The sequence below is a fragment of the Eschrichtius robustus genome, chromosome 7, assembly GCF_028021215.1.
Source record: "Eschrichtius robustus isolate mEscRob2 chromosome 7, mEscRob2.pri, whole genome shotgun sequence".
NCBI classification, from domain to species: Eukaryota; Metazoa; Chordata; class Mammalia; order Artiodactyla; family Eschrichtiidae; genus Eschrichtius; species Eschrichtius robustus.
The window spans coordinates 119362056-119382391 of NC_090830.1; the positions used below are offsets into that span (position 1 = coordinate 119362056).

The 20336-nt window shown below is 48.5% G+C and overlaps 1 protein-coding gene across 2 annotated transcripts in view; it reads right to left on the reverse strand.

The window, feature by feature from the left end:
- Window positions 1-3852: 3852 nt before the first annotated feature.
- XPNPEP1 (X-prolyl aminopeptidase 1) overlaps window positions 3853-20336 on the reverse strand; it is a 52901-nt gene continuing 36417 nt past the window's right edge. For both annotated transcript variants that reach the window (XM_068548521.1, XM_068548522.1), the window contains 11 exons: window positions 18851-18940; window positions 18181-18231; window positions 16923-16981; window positions 16711-16788; window positions 14494-14565; window positions 12350-12410; window positions 10779-10848; window positions 9723-9896; window positions 9009-9085; window positions 7720-7818; window positions 3853-4410 (listed from right to left, as the gene is read on the reverse strand). In XM_068548521.1, coding sequence (XP_068404622.1) covers window positions 4282-4410; window positions 7720-7818; window positions 9009-9085; window positions 9723-9896; window positions 10779-10848; window positions 12350-12410; window positions 14494-14565; window positions 16711-16788; window positions 16923-16981; window positions 18181-18231; window positions 18851-18940 — 960 coding nt within the window. In that variant the 3' untranslated portion in view covers window positions 3853-4281. The remainder of the gene's footprint in view (window positions 4411-7719; window positions 7819-9008; window positions 9086-9722; window positions 9897-10778; window positions 10849-12349; window positions 12411-14493; window positions 14566-16710; window positions 16789-16922; window positions 16982-18180; window positions 18232-18850; window positions 18941-20336) is intronic.

Sequence of the window (20336 nt, forward strand, 5' to 3'; positions counted from 1 at the left end):
TGCGGCGGCAGAGGCGTCATGACGTTGCAGCAGCCTGAGGCGTGCCGTGCGTTCTCCCTGGGAAGTTGTCCCTGGATCACAGGATGCTGGCCGTGGCGGGCTGCACAGGCTCCCGGGAGGGGCAGTGTGGAGAGTGACCTGTGCTCGCACACAGGCTTCTTGGTGGGGGCAGCAGCAGCCTTAGCATCTCATGCCCGTCTCTGGGGTCCGCGCTGATAGCCGCGGCTCGCGCCCGTCTCTGGAGCTTGTTTAGGCGGCGCTCTGAATCCCCTCTCCTCGCGCACCAGGAAACAAAGAGGCAAGAAAAAGTTTCTTGCCTGTTCGGCAGCTGCAGACTTTTTCCCGGACTCCCTCCCAGCTAGCTGTGGTGCACTAACCCCCTTCAGGCTGTGTTCACGCCGCCAACCCCAGTCCTCTCCCTGGGATCCGACCGAAGCCCAAGCCTCAGCTCCCAGACCCCGCCCGCCCCAGCGGGTGAGCAGACAAGCCTCTCGGGCTGGTGAGTGCTGCTCGGCACCACTCCTCTGTGCGGGAATCTCTCTGCTTTGCCCTCCGCACCCCTGTGGCTGCGCTTTCCTCCGTGGCTCCGAAGTTCCCCCCCTCCGCCCCCTGCAGTCTCCGCCCGCGAAGGGGCTTCCTAGTGTGTGGAAACCTTTCCTCCTTCACAGCTCCCTCCCACTGGTGCAGGTCCCGTCTCTATTCTTTTGTCTCTGTTTTTTCTTTTTTCTTTTGCCCTACCCAGGTACGTGGGGAGTTTCTTGCCTTTTGGGAGGTCTCAGGTCTTCTGCCAGCGTTCAGTGGGTGTTCTATAAGAGCAGTTCCACGTGTAGATGTATTTCTGATGTATCTGTGGGGAGGAAGGTGATCTCCGCGTCTTACTCTTCCACCATCTTCTCTTCTCCTCCGAACATTGTGTTTTAATTAGTGACTCTTGCTTCATAAGGCAGTGAGAGCATTTCTGCCAGTTAGCATCAGGTCTGTCTCTTACACATATGTCCTCTAATTCTGCCCTTGCACACTGGGCTAGGGGGGTGGAGAATGATGACCTTCCCTTCTCTTTATGCACGTGGATTTGTACACCCACTGGTACCTCATGTTTTGTCATCTTCCTGCCAAAGGACAGCTGGAACATCTGCGTCTGTGTCTGCAGATGCTATTCCTTGACCCATGATCGTGGCAAATACAATTTCATCCATAACAGAATCACCAAGAGTGTTCCCCCCAGCTCCCCGAGCCTTCCCACGACATCCAGCTTGTGCAAGGAGTGTGTCCAAATCTGAAAATGTCAGCTGCCTACATGAGATCAGCATGGGAGCAGAGGTGAGGGTTGGGAGTGCAGGAGACGGCGGGGGGTCGCGGTGAGAGGAGACATTGCCTCTCAGATAGGAGCGCAAAAGCTGGATCTCGGGCAGGGAGAATCATTCAGAAGCTGAGACCCTACCTTAGAAGTGGACACAAAGGAGCAACAGGACTGGCAGAAAAAGGATTTGGAATCACCTCAGTATTCAGCTTGACTGAGGACGGGCCTGGTCCTAGATTCTGGGTGAGCTGGTCCTGGAGGTGGTGGCTAAAGGACCTCATTTTTGAACTGAAGGGATGGGGACGGGGCAGAGAAGCCAGGACACCATGACAGTGGTGACAAGGTTAAAGGTATTGGCTACGATCATGGAACAAAGGAAATCCACTGGCTCACCTGGGGTCGCAACAAAGGATTTTGATCTTACCGGTGCTGAGCTCCAAACCACTAAACTAACAGACTACCTGAGGCTACAGAGTACAAAGCACAACATGTGGCGAGGGCAGAAAAAGATTCTGGGGTCCGAGTGAACATAAACCTCTAGTGATCTCACAGCACAAAGCCTTTGTTTAAATAGGAAACAGCACTGTAGAAGAGAACCCTTATCCGTATAGATACTTCCCGTTGCAGAGGATGGAATCCACATGGAGTTTCACATTCTAACAACTCAGAAATGAGGATGCATCTCACAGTCATAGTGTCTCTGTGTGAAAACCTTCTTTGACACCTTCTGGAGAGATCAAGAAAGCGGGCTTGAGCCAATTAAATCAAACTTTGCTCTGAGGCTGCCTTGGGAAGTGACAGGCTTAACAGCCTGGTGAACAGACATTGGAGTTGCTGTCACACTTGAGTTACAGTCTGTTTAAACTCCAGATCAGCTGCAATTCACAGCTCCCATTTCCTGAGAAAGGGGAAGGTTCGGGATGTCACAGAGGAGAAGACGGTCCGAGTCCTCAAGGGGAGGGCCTCTGCCTTTTAGAGAGTTGATGGATAAGAAACACGATTAGTAAGTTCTACCATCTGAGGAGAAACGTCTCGTTTAAGTCCAGTCTTAGGGAACATATTAGAAATATGAGCAAGGGTGAACCAAAGGCATTCAAGGATTGATCTTTGGTGGATCAAACTACGTGTTATTGTGAGGCACTGCTCCTATGTTTTCCTGGCCTTGTTACAAATATAACCTGAGAACTAGCTGTCTCTCTTGCTTCCTCCCACATAGCAAGCTGGAATCAATGATCCCTGAAAGAAGGCAGGAGGGGCAGTGTAAATGTTGACTAGTCCATTTTTAGGTACTCTGTCAATTTAGGCTCACCCTACCAGTAAAGTTTTCTTTGCTGCTACCCTGGATCTGAATGGTAAATACAGATTAGTTCATTTCATTTGCTGCTCCCCAGGTGGAGAAAGTAATGAGCATTGGACCTTGCCAGCTGTGCTTTGGTGAAAGGCCAAAGTATGCTTTCTACTTACTTACCTTTCACAGCCATCCAAATCAAAGATGTGGTTTGAGATTTAATGAAACTGGTTTTAAAAAGAAGACAGCCATGCAATAGAATAGTCTACAGTCATTAAAAATAATTGGATCTATAGGTACCAATATGAAAAAATAACTTGGATATATTGCCAAGTTAAAAAAGGAAATTGCAAAAAAAAAAAAAAAAAAAAAAAGGAAATTGCATATGTACAGAATGGCCCAATGTCTGTGCATGTGATGTGTATGTGTGCATAGATATTCTTTTCTACATGCACACATACTTATTCTATATATTACTGAATGCTAAATACAAAGAAAGAAATTGGCAAAAATACATAGCAAATAGTGGTTATACCTGTGGGGTATGACTTGGGTTCCTAAAGAAGCAGACCCAAAGACAAGGATTTGCCTGTAAGTGGTTTAATGGGAGATGGCTCCAGGAAGCACTGGTGGGAGAAAGGGAAAGTAAGACGCAGAAGGGAAGGAAGAAAATAAAGGGTGTGTTATTGAACAAGTTCCCGCAGTGGGCCAGGAGGGCTCAGCCCCACTGAGGAACCCCAGGAGGCAGTGTAGACCACGCCTCGGACATCCCAGCCGAGGGAAGACGAGTCCGTTTTCCCACACCCGACCATCATGGTCTGAGGCCTCAGAGGCATTAGCTCTGCCGGCCCTTCAGGCTGCCCCACGCGTGCAAGTCCAGAGAACGCCCGAGGATAGGGAGTAGCAGGCACCTGCCAAAGACCACTGTCTACAAGTAGTGAGACAGTGAGATGCCTGCACTGTCCACTGTAGGGTAGACCATAGTAGACTGCCACTTTCGACATGATTTTTTGTTGTTTTTTTTGTACATCAATGACGTATTTTAGAAGCAGGAAAGAAAAACTTACAATAAGAATACTCAACAAAATATTAGGCTTTCTAGAGAAAAGACTAAAAGAGGCTTGAAATTAAGTCAGAAAATATGCAGGGAGGCCAGGGACTCTCTCCTCAAAGGTGTCCGTCCACCTAGAAAACGTTCCCTGGACGTGAGCCCACCCCACACACAGGGTGGATGGTGCCGGAAGGAGAGACGGTGCAGATGAAGCGCGTTCTGACATTTTATTCACTGGTCATAAATACAGTCTCGTGCGCACGAAGGGGATCACGAACGAGGGGCTAGCACCTGGAGCGTGACTGTCGCAGAGCGCTCGCTGCTTCACCATCACTGGCCGGAGGACTCCCTGCAGCTGCTCGGGGCGTACCCCCGATCAAGCTTTTGGCTTTGTGGCGATCCTCCTGCTGGGGCAGCAATTTATTCTTGGCTCATTCTCAACAATTTTTAAAAAATCATAAAAGATCGAGTGTTTGCAAGAAAGTATCAAAGAGGATAAGAAGATTTTGAGTTCTTCTCAGAGTCTAAAAGTAAAACGGGGAGGTAAGGAAGAAGGAGAGAAAGGGGAAAGATGTCACGGGTGGGCCAGGCTTCTTCCTTTCCCCAGAGCGTTTTTAAAAAAAAAAACAAAACGGGGAGGTATTAATGCTGTTTGGAGATGGGCTGCGTCTCTCTGATGAGCCACTCGAGGGCTTCCTGGCGGCCCTGTTTTTGCAGTTCCTTCCCGATCACGTCCCTGCAGGTCAGGTGGTAGTTGTTGAGCCAGTCGCACTGCAAGAGGGAAGGAATACAGACGTGGTCTCACCATCACACCTTCACCAAAGGCTGTGCAGCGAGCAGTGAGGCCCCATGTGCTGAGATCACAGGATGAGAGTAAAGGAGCACAAAACCCCTTCTCCCTGCTCATGGACAAGCGACCTCCTTGTGTTCTACCTCCCTGGAAATAGATGGGACGAGGCCACATGGCTGATGGTGAAAATGCTCCTGGAACCATCTACTGCCTGTGGACTGGAGTGAGTGTGAGGGAACCACGAATGCCTGACGGCAAGCCGTGGCTCTGGGCTTCCCTGAATGCAGAGTAACTTGTAACCGGGTGTCCCCCTCGACAGCACCCCTGGAAGCCATGATGCAAGAGTGGGGGCAGGGGTCTCACAGCTCCTGCACCCACCCTGGTTGCCTCAACTGCTGTGAAGACACACCTGAGGCTGTCCTACCAACGCGCTGAGTTTCCTATCCCGTATCCACCTACAAAGCTGAATAAACTAGGATCAGTCAAGCCGGTGAGGGTCTTGTGAGTGTGGCCGTCTAGATGCACCCAAAGCCTTTGGAGGTCAAGGACTGCACTGCTGCAGGGTGGGGTTGGGAGTAAGTTTGACTTTCAGAGCCTCAAATGAATGGGGCGACCACACCAGGCAATAAAAAAGAGGTAAAAGTATGGAGCCCGATGGGACTTGGGGTGTGTGTGTGTGTGTGTGTGTGTGTCTGTCTGTTGGGACGGGGCGGGGGGTACTGATGCGCTGAACCTGATGACAAGGGTTCTGCCAGTCTCCTCCGGGTGAGGAGTGAGGGAGGATGAGGGCTGGAGGGAAGCACATTCTGCCAAGAGAGTGACAACCCACGCTCTGCACTGCCCCGAAGGGGGCCTGACCACGTCACATCAGACAGACGGGGTGGTGTTGCCGATGACTGACCCAACTGGTGCTCCTATGCCCACTGATGATAAGCGCCTACTAGTCTTTCTGGGGGGTGGGGAAGAGGGGTGGGATATCAAACGCAAGCAAACAGCTGCACGTCAGCAGCAAGGCCAGGCAGGGCTTAAGGCAGCCTGCCGTCCAAAGCAGCTCAACAGTGCAGGAGGCAGGAGCGAGCCTGGGACCACAGACACTCCCAGGACCCTTTTGGTTGGGACAAGCTGGGGCACCCGCAGGGGGCTGGAGCAAGGTCACAAAGGCCTTGGCCGCCTGCAGCACCCACATTCGTGTCCAACCAAAGTCCTCTGCTGCCACCTGGTGACAAATCGATGGTGACAAATCGATGGGAATGCAGACCTAACCCCAAAACTCCCTACAGTTTCTACTAAGACTGTTTGGGAGACGGTAAAGGGCAATGACTGGTATTTTAAAAGCCCAAAGGACAGAATCTTGCTGTGGGGTATTACTATGCCTTCTTAAGACAGAATGAAGCCCCAGATTTACTGAGTGGTATATGGGAAATGAACACTTTTGCTAAAAGAGATAATACATACACTCTGCTTGGAATATTAAATACTGTCCTCTACTTGTAATTTGTGGAAACTTGCTAATGATTCCAAGGTAAGAAGATATTATCTATCCTATAAAAACTAAGTGGCTAAAAGAATAGTTCAGTGATTGGGGTATGTAAGGTACAGTAATGAACACTGGACCAGACAGAGAACACTGGTCTTTGTCCAATGTCATGGGGGAGTCACAGGTTAAAAAGACTCTCTCCCTCAAGGAAAAATGGCCTTGCTTAACCTTCCTCCATGCACTATTTCCCTGGATAAAGTGGAAGGTCACGTGGAAGAAACGTCTCCTGACTGGTACGCTTCATGCGGACAGCAAGGCCTATGTGACCTGGAATCACTTGGCAGAAGCCACAGCCTTGGGCTTCCAAGAGGGCAAAGTGACTTATTAGTAGAGGGTCCCTTGCTAAGACCCTCGAAGCTGTGCTCGAGGGCCACGAGGAGAGGTTGGTTCCTTGGGCAGAGGGCTGTAAGCAGGGTGGCTCCCATGCTCACTTCTGTGTCGTCATCCCCTCTCACCTAAGCCACCCCTGTGGGGACCGGAGAAGAGCCCCAGGACCGCAGGAGAGACTCTTCCCGCTGAAAAGACACACCTGACACTGTGCTGCTGACAGGCTGCTTCCTGTTCTGTATCCATCTACAGACTGAATAAACCAGCATCAGCAGGGCTTGTTTGGGTGCTGTGAGTGGGAACATTTGGCTGAATCGAGGCACTGGTGGTCAAGATGAGGTGCCCAAGCACAGAGGGAATCTAAGCAGCAAGCAGATGACCTTCCTCTGTCACCCTTCTGTGAGCTGGGTGAGGCAGAGAGGGGGCTCCTGGCTGGGAGGGCCCGTTCCACAGCCCCGCAGAGGGGGCTCCCCAGCCCTCAGAGGCACTTTCCTCTAGTGCCAAGCACAAGGCCCACGCAGGCTCCACTGAGGGTACGTTTCTGCCTCAAAAGCCCCTGGGATGAGGCCAGTGGCTGCCTCTGGTAACAAAAACTTCTTATTTCTAGAGTGATGCACCACACTTGTCCTGCCTTTGGCTTCTGCTACGCATTTGCTTTCTGCTGGACTTCTGCCTGCCTGCCTTCCTCTGGAATTTGTGTCCTTCTGGCTTCTGTCTTCCTGCCTTGGGCCTGACCACTTCACAGCAGACAGCCGGGGTGGTGGTGTTTCCACCCTGTTTTGACCCTTGTCCCTGCTCTGACCTTGATCACCTGCCTGATCCCTCAAGCCGTACTCCAGGTTCCTGGGCCTGCCGCCTCAGCTGGCCTCATGAGCCTGGGGACCCGTGCTGGGATTTGCAGGGGTTCCAAGGCCTGTCACCCTCTGAGCCTGACAGGTGGGCACTGCTGTGCGTCTGCTCTGTGACGGGCTTCAGAGCCCAAAGCAACAATCTCTCTCCCTGCCTGTGACAAAACTCGGCATATGATAATAGCATTTGCTTCTCAGTTCCTTAACATTTCACGCAACACCAGAAAACAATCTGGCATGTGCAGTGGCCCCACCCACCCACAAAAATGCAGGGAAGACACATGCCCATGTTTGCTAAACACGCCTCAGGGCAGCTATGGCTCCGGCCCTCCTGGAAAGCCACAGCACACTAGTCATTCCCACCTGTGAAGCCCTACCATCCCCAACAGTGAGGAGAGCAGGGCTACATCTACCTCGAGACCCAAAAATACAGGAAAAGCACCTCCAGTCCTCAGGAGACCTAGGATTTTCCAACTCAGCTGGCCTAGGCTCTAACTTAAAAATGAGAGCGGAGGGGAGAACGTAGGGCCGCTCCCCACCCCACACGCTTCTGCCCTCCCCCAAGGCTTCCTCTTTACCTCTTTGTCTGTAAGAGAATCCACATCTATCATTTTGGTCTGTATCGGAACCAAAGTTAGAGGGTCGAAGGTCAGGCTTCCCCGGTTACTGAAGTTATACTGTGGGAGAAGGAAGAAAACAGAAGCTTTTACTCCTCTTTACCACAATGCCCCGCAACGAGGTCACTCCCACCAGACAGGACCGTCCCTCAGAGCCGGGTGTAACTAGGAATTGAGACGTGGTTCACTGGTCACCATTTTTAATAGACACAGCGGATGCCACCTTCCAAGAGCTGCTCCACTGGGCAAACAACAGCCTGTGCCACCAGGAAAAGCCAAAGAGAGCTGAGGGGCTCCCAGCAGCAGGTCCACAAGACTCCTGCCTGCTGTGATGGAGAAGAGGCACAGAGGGCGTCTGGAAGCAGGGGGATCTCTGGTTTTGGTTCTCGAGCCTCTGCTAAGGCGTAAGTCCCCCAGCAGATCCCTTTTTTTGACATCAGCCACGCAGCCTGCCGTGACCCCGCCAGGCCCATCAGGTGACAGGTAACAGGCCCGTCCAGTGCACGTGGCATGGAATGGCCGGGGCACGCTGGGTCTCTGCTCCTGGCGGGGCCTGCGGGAGTGAGGGGAGAGGCCACTCTCAAGAAGAGTGACGTCAGTGTGCAAGCAGAGAGCAGACCCCTGCAGTCAGCTTCCCTGAAGACTTAGGAAGCCACCTCCCTCCAACTGTTCCATTTCCAAAATCACCCATGGAGGAGGAGCCAACAGGTCTTCTAGGTCAAGCCCAGCACCTAAAGCCTGCGACCTCTTGGTAATGTGATGGGGAGAGGGTGACACACCTGTCTTCCAGAGGGCACCACACCTGTGGGGGCCGACCCAGGGGATAACTCGGGCTTCCTCAGCTTTACCTGATAAAAATCATCTGGGGCATTTGTTGAAAATAGTTCCCGGGCCCCAGCCGTGGAGATTCTGCTTCAGGGTCTGGAAGGGGCCTTTAAGCGAGCACCCCTCCCCCACAGCAGAGGCGGCTTCATGACAAGAAGCTGCCTCCAGTAAACTCAGAGCCCCAGCTAACATCAAGCAGGGGCCTGCCTGGGGCTCCATGAGGTCCAATTCTGGGTCCCAGTTCACTAAGGATTTTCCTTCTGGCTTTGCAGAGGAGAATGAATTCCAGGAGAGACACCACTATCAGGGGAAGGAGGCTCCATTTTGGCCCCAGAATGACATGCTCTTGGTTCCAAGGACAAAAGTCCTCATCCTCCCCCATTAAGGAATAAGGGAATTTTAAAAACAAAAACTTAATTACTCACCTTGGTCTTCACAGGCACCACCAGGACAACATTCTCAATGCGAATTCCGAAAGCCCCATCTTCATAATACCCTGGCTCTAAAACAAACCAAACCCCAAAATGAGAAGCAGCCCACGATGAAGATAAGCACAGAGAAGCTTGCACTCCTGGGATGACAGCGCTTCCCCGAAGGAGAAGGAGAAGGAGAAACAGATGAAGGGCCACTCAATCTGGGTGTAAGAGCCCAGAGACGCCTCCTCCCGCGGGGCACTTTTTAATAGGCACTTGAGGTCCAGACAGAGAAAGACTCAGAAGTTCCTGAGAACTGGCTGCAGGGTAGGGAGTACAATAACCGAGGATCCGCCAAATAAATTATGGGGCATATCCGTAAGACACAATGATGCAGGCAGGAAAATACATTCACAAAGATGCGGTAACGATATGGGAAGAGACAAGAAGCTAACATAGCAAAATATTAAGTCATGTTTCCCCTGGGTGTCTGGATTACAAATGATTTTCATTTTCTTCTTTATACCGTTCCATAGTCTCACTTTTTCTACAGTGAATATTTATCACTTTTATAATCAAAAAAGGTTGTTGTCTGTTGTTGTTGTTAATTCAGGAAGGAGAAATTATTTCCAATTTACTTTATAATAATTAAAATACAAGAAACAACAAAGAGCTTTCAGAAAGGCCAGAGGACCCACGCACACCCTCTAGGTGAGGGACACCTACCATCAGTGACAATCATGCCGGCCTCCAAGGGCTCATCAGAGAATGTTTTATAACTGATGCCACAAGGACCCTCGTGAACGTTCAGAAAAGACCCAACACCGTGTCCCGTCCCATGCAGGTAATCCAGGCCAGAATCCCATAAAGCTGAGCGGGCAAAGGAGTCAAGAAGGTGGCCTGAAAGACATATTAAGAACCGCTTGGTGATTCTGTACAGTACTTTTTTCAACTTGCAAAGCACTTTGGAGATTACATTTGTTATGTTTGGCTCCAGAAGGTGAAACAGAAACCAGCGGGTAAAAGTTACTGGAGGATTCAGGTTTCAGCCCAGCACAAAGAGGAACTTTCTAACAGTCAGAGCTCCTGCGGAGGGCAGCTCCCCCCCCAGTCAGAGCTCAGTCTGAAGCTGGAGGATGCAGGTGAGGAATGGTTGCCTGTAGCAGGTACGGGCTGCAGTAGATGACATGGACGTTCCCTTCCCAGCGCTGGGACCCTGCAGTTTCAGAATTACAAGATGAGATTCTAACCAGACTGCAAGCATGAGGAAAGTGGTGCCCAGGGAGATGAGTGCCAGCCTAGCCTAAGCAGACTCAAGGCCCAGGTCTTGTCAACTCCCCGTGCAATGGCCCACCCACCCATCCTCATGCAAAACGGTATATATCTCAAGTCAGGTTCTCAGTAAAATAAATCCCAATGAGGGTCCTGAAAGGAGGCACTGGCCCAGCACTGAAGGGCAGACAGGAGGCTGCACCAACTTCCACTGGGGCCCTGAGGCCTTCATGCCCTGCTGCCCTCTCCTGGGAGCCACCCACATGGGTCACCCGACACCATAATTGGTCAGGAGGGAGGTTCACACCTGACCCTGGGCCCAATCCTAAGCCTGGCTCCCTGGAGGTCCTCTCAGCTCCGTCCATGCAGCACCCCCATTTGCCCAGGATGGGCCTGAAGTAGGCTGGGCGCTGGTACGGCGAGGGAAGGACATGTTCTTCCACCCAAACTTAGACACGTCTGATGCCTGAACAAGAAAAAGCCTGCCATGTGATTGAAGGAATCACCTACCTTTGGTTCCAGTCGGGAAAACAGCTGCACTCACAGCTATGTGGCCCTTGAGGACATATGTGAAGCATTCCTGCCAAAGAAAACCCAGAGGGCATGTTCAGGACTGGCATAGACGCTTTAATCCTATAGTTTCTGGGTAGTTCTGAAAACCTTGCCTCTGAAGGTTTTGTAGCAATACCACAGAGAAAATCAGAGGAAAAAGGAAAAAAATCTGGTGGTGGAAAAAAACCTTGGCCTTGGTACCAATTTTCCAGAAAATCTTGAAATTCGATTTAATAAAAGAGAACTGACTGAGAGATGACCCCGCCAGTCTTTCCCTTGTAATGAACATTCTGCCATATTCTCTGCCATCTGAGCCTCAGAAAGACTGGGGAAAAGTACTAAAAAGTACTGATGACACTAGCTAACACTTACTGAGCTATTCCTCTGTGCCAGGCACGATACGTACAGCACTGTACGTTTAATCCCACACTTCATGATGGAGGCACTCTTGCCATCCCCACTTCACAGAGAGATGAATGCCAGGTCGTGCAGTTCATACGTGGCAGCATGTGGCCTTGGAGCCAGGCAGTCCTGCTTCAACCTCTGTGCACCTCACCACCATCTGTACTCAGGGTTTAGTCCCTACTGCCTGGACAAGAAAAGTGCTGTTTGGAAGGGTAGTGGCTTGCCAGTAAGGTGCAGAGTCAGGACTAAACCCCGCACTGTTCAATCTAGTCTGGATTGAACACAGTACAAGAAGAGTCACACCAAAGGTAGGTATCTGGACCCAAGGTCAAACCCTTCTTCATTTGCTGGTGCCTACAAGTGAATGACACACGGGACCAACACTGGGAAATCTGCCCTGCTCTATCCCATAAAGCCCTCTTCCCTGGACAAGCTTCTTGAAGGAGCTCCCTGGAAAAAGAGATATACTCAGAGATTCAACCAGTATTTGCCAAGCAGTGACTATCATCCAAGAACCTGCTGGGCTCACGGAACCTTCACAGCCAGCCTTGGAGGTGAGTACTCTTCTCACCGTTTTTATGGATGGTCTAAGTGTTGAGTTCAAGGTCATGGAGTCTGTAAACAGCAGACAAGATCTGAAGCCCAGTCTCCAGACTCATGGTACACATCCCTCTACCTTACAGCTGTTTCCTCTTTTCCATGCCAGACAGACCAAAAACTGAGCAGTGCATGTCATTTCAGAGGGTTCCTAGAGAGTTGAGCCTATAAATAGGAACGCTGAGCTTGAAAAAGGAACCGGGGTAGCTTTCAGAATCAAATCTAGACACTGTTCGTAAAAAGGCATATATTTCACTACCCCACTCCCTTCCCCAAAGAAATTTCCTGACTGAAGAGAAGGCCAAAGCTATTAAAACTTGAATCTGAGCCACTCTGACCTTAGCAGACAGAATGCTTTTAAAATCTCTCCAATAATTAATTAAATGGGTGTCATAAAGCAGATAAGCCTGATTCCACAGTAATGAGCTATTTTATTGTCCCACATATAATTTTTACTTATGTATACAATCCTTTTCACAAGGGAGAACTGTCAAAGAGCAGAGAGGGCCTCTCGAGTTTTCTCTTACCTTCTCATAGGCCGTAGGGGTTCCAAAATGCATGGTACGAGTGACATCTGTGGTTCCATCCCTTTCCAAAAGGAAGGACAAATTAGTTTTCACTCAGAATAAGCTTTTGCTCAAATGTGAGACAGATGAGGATGTGGAGAAATTAGAACCCTCATGCACTGCTGGTGGACATATAAAATAGTAGAGCCACTTTGGTAAACAGTTTGCAGTTCCTTAAAAGGTTAAACATGGAGTTACCCTAGGACCCAGCAATTCCACTCCTAGGTAAACCCCCAAGAGAACCGAAAACATATGTCCACACAAAAACTTGTACACGATTGTTCACAGCAGCATTACTCGTAACACCCAAAACGTAGAAACAACCTAAATGTCCATCAACTGACGAGTAAACAAAATGTAGTATACACATACAATGAAATATTATTCAGCAGTAAAAAGGAATGAAATACTGATACACACTCTAACCTGGATGAACCTTGAAGACATTACGCTAAGTGACAGAAGTCAGCCACTGAGGCCATATAATTCCATTTATATGAAATGTCCAGAATAGGCAAATCCATACAGACAGAAAGTACACTAGTGGTTCCCTGGGTAGGGGAAAGTGGGAGGTGACTGCTAACAGGAATGGTGCTTCTTTTTTGAGGTGATGAAAATATTCTAAAATTGATTGTGGTGACAGTTGACAACTCCGTGAATAAACTAAAAACCATTAATTGTACACTTCAAATGAGTAAGCTGAATTATATTTCAATGAAATTGTTAAAAAAAAATAAAATGAGACAAAGTGTGAATGCAAGGATGGCCCAGTGTAGTGGGAGTGAACTCAGTCAGGCCCTGACAGACACACTCTTGGTCTACAGTGTGAGGACTGTTTCACGGAAGACACCATCCCTGGGGTTATGAATGAAAGGGAGGTGGACAAAGTAAATAGGAACCTGTTTCTAGCAAAAGAAGGTCAAACTCTAATTCCTCCTGTCAGGATAGCAAGCGGTTTACTGGACCCTAAAAATACCCAAATGCATCTTTTAGAACACCCTAATCCACCCCTTGACATAGAGTAACTTCTAGAATCCTGCTAAAATTTAGAAGTGAACCAAAGTTACACCATTACCCAAGAAATCCAAATACCCTTAGCTCTAGGCTTTTATTAACTCCAACCCACACGTCCCAAGGCTAGGTTGTGGCTTCCATCTCCACCAGCCAAAGTCCCAACTTCAGTGGAGAAAGGAGCAGTAAAAGGCCTTGCTCGTGCTCTCTCAATGCAGACAACACCTATTCCTGCTCCTCCTCGTGGGTTCCACATCAAGACCCAACCAAGTCTTGGTTTCTCTGAGAAACTATTCTAGATGATGACTGCGAAAGCAGCAAGGCATGAAGAAGGAAATTCAGAAATTCAGGGACAACCCTCGTTTCCCATTCATTCATTCAAAATTAAGCCCTCGGGCTTCCCTGGTGGCGCAGTGGTTGAGAATCTGCCTGCCAATGCAGGGGACACGGGTTCGAGCCCTGGTCCAAGAAGATCCCACATGCTGCGGAGCAACTAGCCCGTGAGCCACAATTACTGAGCCTGCGCGTCTGGAGCCTGTGCTCCGCGACAAGAGAGGCCGCGATAGTGAGAGGCCCGCGCACCGCGATGAAGAGTGGCACCCCGCTTGCCACAACTGGAGAAAGCCCTCGCACAGAAACGAAGACCCAGCACAGCCAAAAATAAATGAATATATATATAAATAAATAAATAAATAAATAAATAATAAAAGAAAAAAGATTTTAAAAAAAATTAAGCCCTCACTTCACAAGGCCCTGGGGCCACTAAAAGTCTGGGGAGCTGCCAGGTGGTTTATGGGCTGGAGCAGACTTCCCAATGGTTCTGAAAGCTTACTTTCAGTTATTTATTTAGTGTTTAACAGCTTCCAGCCAAGGACTAAACATTTCTATCAAACAGTCTTTTGTGGGAACAGGATCACAACTGGGCTGTTTCAACAAGGGGTGAAAAAAAGGACAAGACGTGGAAACAATTCCATCAGCGGCTGGCGCAGAACGAGATGACCAGCTGAGCACTCTCGGCTGGAGCCTGGCCTGTCCACCTACTCAACTGCCTTGACTCAGTGGAGTCAAGCTCTACGCAGCCCCGATTCACTTACTTGTATTGAGCACCCGAGTCAATGAGGTACACCTCATCCAGAGACAAGGTCCTATTCGTCTCAGGGACTGGCCTAAGAAAGTTAATTAAAAATTAATTATTCCACAAATGTAAATGCTTCCTGAATCTGGGAGCAGGGAATACAAGAGTTCTTTGTACTGTGCGAACAATTTATGTAAGCCTTAAATTATATCAAACTAAAGTTACCCAATAGGTTAATTATTTCAACTAATATTAACCTTCTACTATTCAAAGACCCAGTCAACCTATCTCCCCAGCAGATAAAGAGGTCGGGAGAAGGAAATAACATATTTCTTTGTATCTTCCTCCATTTGTGACTGGAAGAAAACAAGTGTTCATCAGATAATTGTAAAAGCTACAAAAATAATAATCAATAGAAGCAATAAGACCAAGCTGGGAAGTGGGAAGAGAGCAGCTGCAGTCATTTGTCTTTTTTTTGGGGGGGGGGGGGCAGGGGGGTGGTCCAGGCCGCTGCCTCAACCTCCACTTCCCTCCCTCAGTCCTAATCCCACCAGGTGCCTCCCCACTTGCTTCCTAGACCACCAGACAGGCAGAAGGTCAATGTCTCAGTCTGGGAGAAAACCGAACGGGATTTTTGCTGGGGAAAAAATCTGATTTCTCCATGCCTTTTTCCAGACAATATGCTGCACTGGGAAAAGCTAAAAGGGACGCGAGCATTCCAAGTCTCCGCCCTGCAGCCGAGAGAGGTTCTCAGAGAGGCTCTCCTTCACTTCCAGGCAATAAGGGTGAAAGTGGGCACTCGAGCCCAATTGGGAGAAAAGACAACCAGACATGGGCCCAGTTTCAGCACCCTCTCTGTCAACAGGCTTCCAACAGCCACAATGAAGAGGCACCAAAGGGGAAGCAAAATTCTCCCCCCTTGGTCTGAAATTATTTATTGTGTTAATTATATGCAAAATTCTAGAGTAGTATCCAGCCAGGAAATTCATCACCTGCATTAAATCTAAGACAAAACTGAAGTCCTTTTGCTATTTTAATGTTGGAACAGAGGCATTAATGTGAGAGAACTGTACAGTCACATATCTGTGACTGTCTCCCACACAACAGCTTCAAAATTTGTCCCAAGACTAAAAACTCTAAAGGCGATTAAAAAGGCGGGGGGCAGGAATCTGTGCCCACGTACAGCACTGCAGCACAGTGAGGCAGCCAAGTGTTCCTTCACTATGCACATCACAGGTGGGGAGCGAAGGACTCAGGATGCCCACACGAGGCAGAACCACGTAAGCCAGGCGAAGCTGAAGCTGGAGCCCCATTTCCCACCACCTCTACAGGCAGGTCTAGCAGTCCTACATTCACCAGTGTCCCCTTTGTCTCACAGTGCAGGGATGCGTGGCTCTGTGGGCCCGTGGGCTCTTGTAGGTCATGTGGCACAAACCCCCATAGGCTGGGGAGGAGAGAGGTTACAGATTATCTCTTCAACCGCAGCAGGGCGCTCCACAGCCTAGCGATAAGCTTTTTGGTATGGAGGTGATGGCGCTCACAGGATGTTTGGACTAGTGCATCAAGAGGGCTGCCACTGTCAGAAAAGAAAAACACTAAACACTCTAACTACTAAGATTCAGGGATTGGGGCTTCCCTGGTGGCGCAGTGGTTGAGAGTCTGCCTGCCAATGCAGGGGACGTGGGTTCGAGCCCTGGTCTGGGAGGATCCCACGTGCCGCGGAACAACTGGGCCCGTGAGCCACAATTACTGAGCCTGCGCGTCTGGAGCCTGTGCACCGCAGCAAGAGAGGCCGCGATAGTGAGAGGCCCGCGCACCGCGATGAAGAGTGGCCGCCGCTTGCCACAACTGGAGAAAGCCCTCGCGCAGAAACGAAGACCCAACACAGCCATAAATAAATAAAAATTTAAAAAAAAAAAAAAAAAAAGATTCAGGGATTATGAATACAGATACTGCAGCCTCAAAGGAAAGAGGGACAACCCGTTTGACATCGCGAGAATGTCAACGCGAAACGTCTGTGCCTAAGAGTTGGCTCCCAACAGGCAGAGGCTTGGGGATTTAGAGCAAAGAAGAGAAAATAAGACCTCCAAGGTCGTATTTCCCATATAAGAACAATCTCAACAGACACACGGAGGTGGGCGCCAGGGCCTCTGGTAAGATAATGTCTCTCCCCTGCTCAGGCTCCTGCGCAGAAGCAGCAGCAAAGCCAGGCGGCGTGCTCCTCCGCATGCCTTACGCGTAGTGAATGATGGCGCCGTTGGGTCCCGTACTGGAAATTGTTGGGAAGCTCAGGTCCACAAAGTCAGCCTGCTGCCTGGAACAGAAAGACACACAAGAGCAGAGTGGTTTAAAGGTTTTTACTGTGCCAAGAATCAGGGCCCTCCCAGCTTCATTTAACTTACCAAGGAAACGAGCACAAGGTTCATGGGCCCCCAAAGTGATCCTTACCTGCGGAATTCCTCAGCTTTGTCGGCAGCGGAGATCTCCGTCACGCCACCTTTGGGCACCTATAAGGAAGTTGCTTATAAACCATTGGGGTGTGATAAATTCATCCGTCTCCTACATATTATAGGGGGTGCATTAAAAGCTTACTTTTTCCTCAATCCCCATGTCCCAACTGTCCAATCTATAGGACACAGCATATGTCTCATCTTTACGAGGAGGGAATTTCCAAAGGCTCTTACCAAAGCCATCTAAAAGTAGAAGCGTTTCTATACATTTAATTTTTCACTCAACTATTTCCCTCAGTGTTATATCCTGAAACCTCCCAAAACTTAATACACCTAAATTTAAAAATTAAAAAGCATCCCCACCTAGGGTATCATCCTAAGAAAGTGATCCTAAATAAATAAAAAAGATAAATGCAAAGATATTATTACAAGGTGTTTGGTAAGCGCAAAAAAAATTTAAAACAATCTAAACATTTGAAAATAGGAGGAATGGGTAAATAAATCAGTCTAGCTACTAAACACAGTCTCTATTTGAATCATTTTTTTAAAGACCTCAAAGCACATGGAAAATGCTCACACTATGATAAATAAATAAAATAAACAAAATACAAAATCGTAGCTGTACAGTGAGAGACATGTAAAAATGATTTATATTGGAAAAACAATGTACACAGATGAACAATTGCCAAAGAGGAAAAAACTGTTACACCAGTGGGAATCAGGGTGATATTTTCTTCTTCCAATTTAAGCTACTTTAAAAGAGTTGTTTATATAATATTTAAAGTGAATATGATATTGTTTAATAAGAGCACAAAGAAATCACCTTCCTGTCAACTACAAGGAGTGAAAAGGGCAAGAAACTAATGCCCAGGAGTCAATTTAATATAAAAAGTTTTATGGCTTAAAGTTCAAAATATACACAAAGATCTTTTTTCTCTTAACACAGTCAGCTTGCTTGTAATATCGTTAAGAGTCATTTTTTCTTATAATGCAACTCCACTTAGTTATAAGACAATTCCTTAACCAGAAAGTATCCATTCTGTTAAGGAATTTCTTTCTTCATCTTTGTTACTACTATTTATAATTAAAGAATTTTTAAATACGCACCAAATTTCCACAAAGAACTATTAAAAGAGAGTACTAAAATTAGATCAAGATCTTAGACCTCGTGGTCAACCAGAGCCACAGTTCGAATCACATGTAGATAATTTCTGAATAATCTATATCCATGTGTTAAACAAAGACTAAGAACCAACCTCTTTCTCCAGCCAGTTAAAGAGTTCACAGAGGGCAACGGCATCTTTAATCTGTGCAAATAACAGAGACATTTTTTAAAGTTATTACTGAAAATCAGATGGGCAGATTCAAAGCCCAGCCCTAATGTGATACTGAGAGGGCTGCACTCTTACAGGGCTACAAACCATCAGCAATCAGGGCTTTACATGCAGGCATTTCCTGTGAACAAGTGTGCAGCAGTTTCCACTACGGGGGAAAGGGCTCCCCTGCTGTGGAGTAGTTCAGGCACAGTCAGGAAGGGGCCCACCTCAAGAGCACACACGAGCACCCTCAGAGGGGTCATTCCTGTACTACTGGAGCAGGAAAGACGGGCCACTGTCAAAAGCCGTCTCTGGGCCCCAAATCTTTCTAGATCCACTGCTGGCCTTGAAACACACATCTAGGCCTCTTCAGAGGCTTCACCTTCATCATCACCATCACCTACACTATCATCATCAATCTCCTTTTGTGTTTTATGTTATATTATGTAAAGATCTAGCCCATCCAGTATTTTATTTCATTCTCTCATTAACTCTGGAAAGCTCAGAGAAGTTCCCACCTTGTGCCAGGCTCAAGGCCACACAGCAGGTGAGGGAGCTGGGCCTCCTGACCACCATGCCTCCCCTCTTCTGCACAGGCTGCTTTACTCACGTGAGCTCTCCTCATGCCTTCTGATTCAGCAGAATTCTTCACAGCTTTGGCGATGCAGATGGGGGTGTAAGGCATACAGCAGCGATGATCCTGGGGCGAAAGGCAGTCATATGGGAAATCGAGTCTGGCTCCACTCGCCCAAGACCAAGGCTATCACCTGTCCACCCAGCACAGCACACTTCAGACAAATCATTGGAAGAGCTCCCACTCAGGACCCACCCAGCTGTCCCCTGGGGCCCGAAGACCTGCCCTTTTCGGTTGGTGACTCTGAGCATGGCAAAAGGTGCTTGAGCTCATCCAAAAAGATTAAGTAAAAACATAAAACAAGCTATTTCTCGTCTATCTCCCACCCCGTAGCTTTTTGAGACTGCTGGCTGCCAGCCATCAGAGAGATACTGCTTTTCAAACCTCCAAGGTCATGGTCAGAGTTCACTAACAGATCAAAGCTTGACCGAAACAACCCCTTTCTGGCTGCACAAAGGAGGCTTTTTCCCACTGTCTAGGGACGCACATGACGGATGAGGGGGGAGGGGAGGCTCCTGCTCCTTCCTGCCTCCTGCTCAGGGATCAGCTACTATTAAAGGCCTGATCTTAAAGGGCCTTAAAGGGCCGGGGAAGAGCCTTCCCAATTTGAAAACAAGTTAGAATCCAGCCCTGTGTTACAGGGAAGGGGGGAGGGATTTTGCACCACCTTGCACTTGCACTAGCACAGAGCTTCTCAAAGGGCTTTCTCTCTCTCCACTCTCCTTGCTCGCTCTCTGAGATACCTACCCGTCATGAGACAAAGGCAGGCATGATCCCCAAGGAGGTAAAGCTCTGAGTAACTATGTCATGCAGTGTGACAGTGACAGGGGTGCAATGGCAGGCCAGGTCTAGAGGGCCAGGCCTGGGCTCCTCCCAGGATGGCCCACTGCTTAGTGGAGGAGAGAGGCCCAGGGCAGGACAGTCAAAAAGGCTACAACTAAGGTGCCTTGAACTCCTGCGCCAGGCCTCAGTTAAAATGAGGGGGAAGGTGTCAGCTGCTTAGCACCACCCAGCAGGGGCTCAGTCAAAGGCAGGGCTATCAGTATCATTTGACCTTTGATAAATCCCCAACTCCCAAAGCCTCCCTGGGCCTCAGGTCTCCTTAACTATGAAATGTGGTGGGAGAGGTGGGTGTAGAGTAGTGTCTCCCAAACGTGAGATACTCTCATACCACCTGCACAGGTCTTACCCTAGCTGCTACCCCCTGGACCCTTATTTACTAAGACTTTTCTTTAGACTATCTTTGAATCAACATAGGTTACTGAACTCAACTCTCTCTTAAGAAACAATTTTTATAATATATGGTCTCATATGCTAATCATATTTTTTTCTAGTACACACTAAAACACTTTTTTTTATAGTTGATATACAGTATTATATAAGTGTGAGGTATACAACATAGTGATTCATAATTTTTAAAGGTTAAATTCCATTCAAAGTTATTATAAAATACTGGCTATAT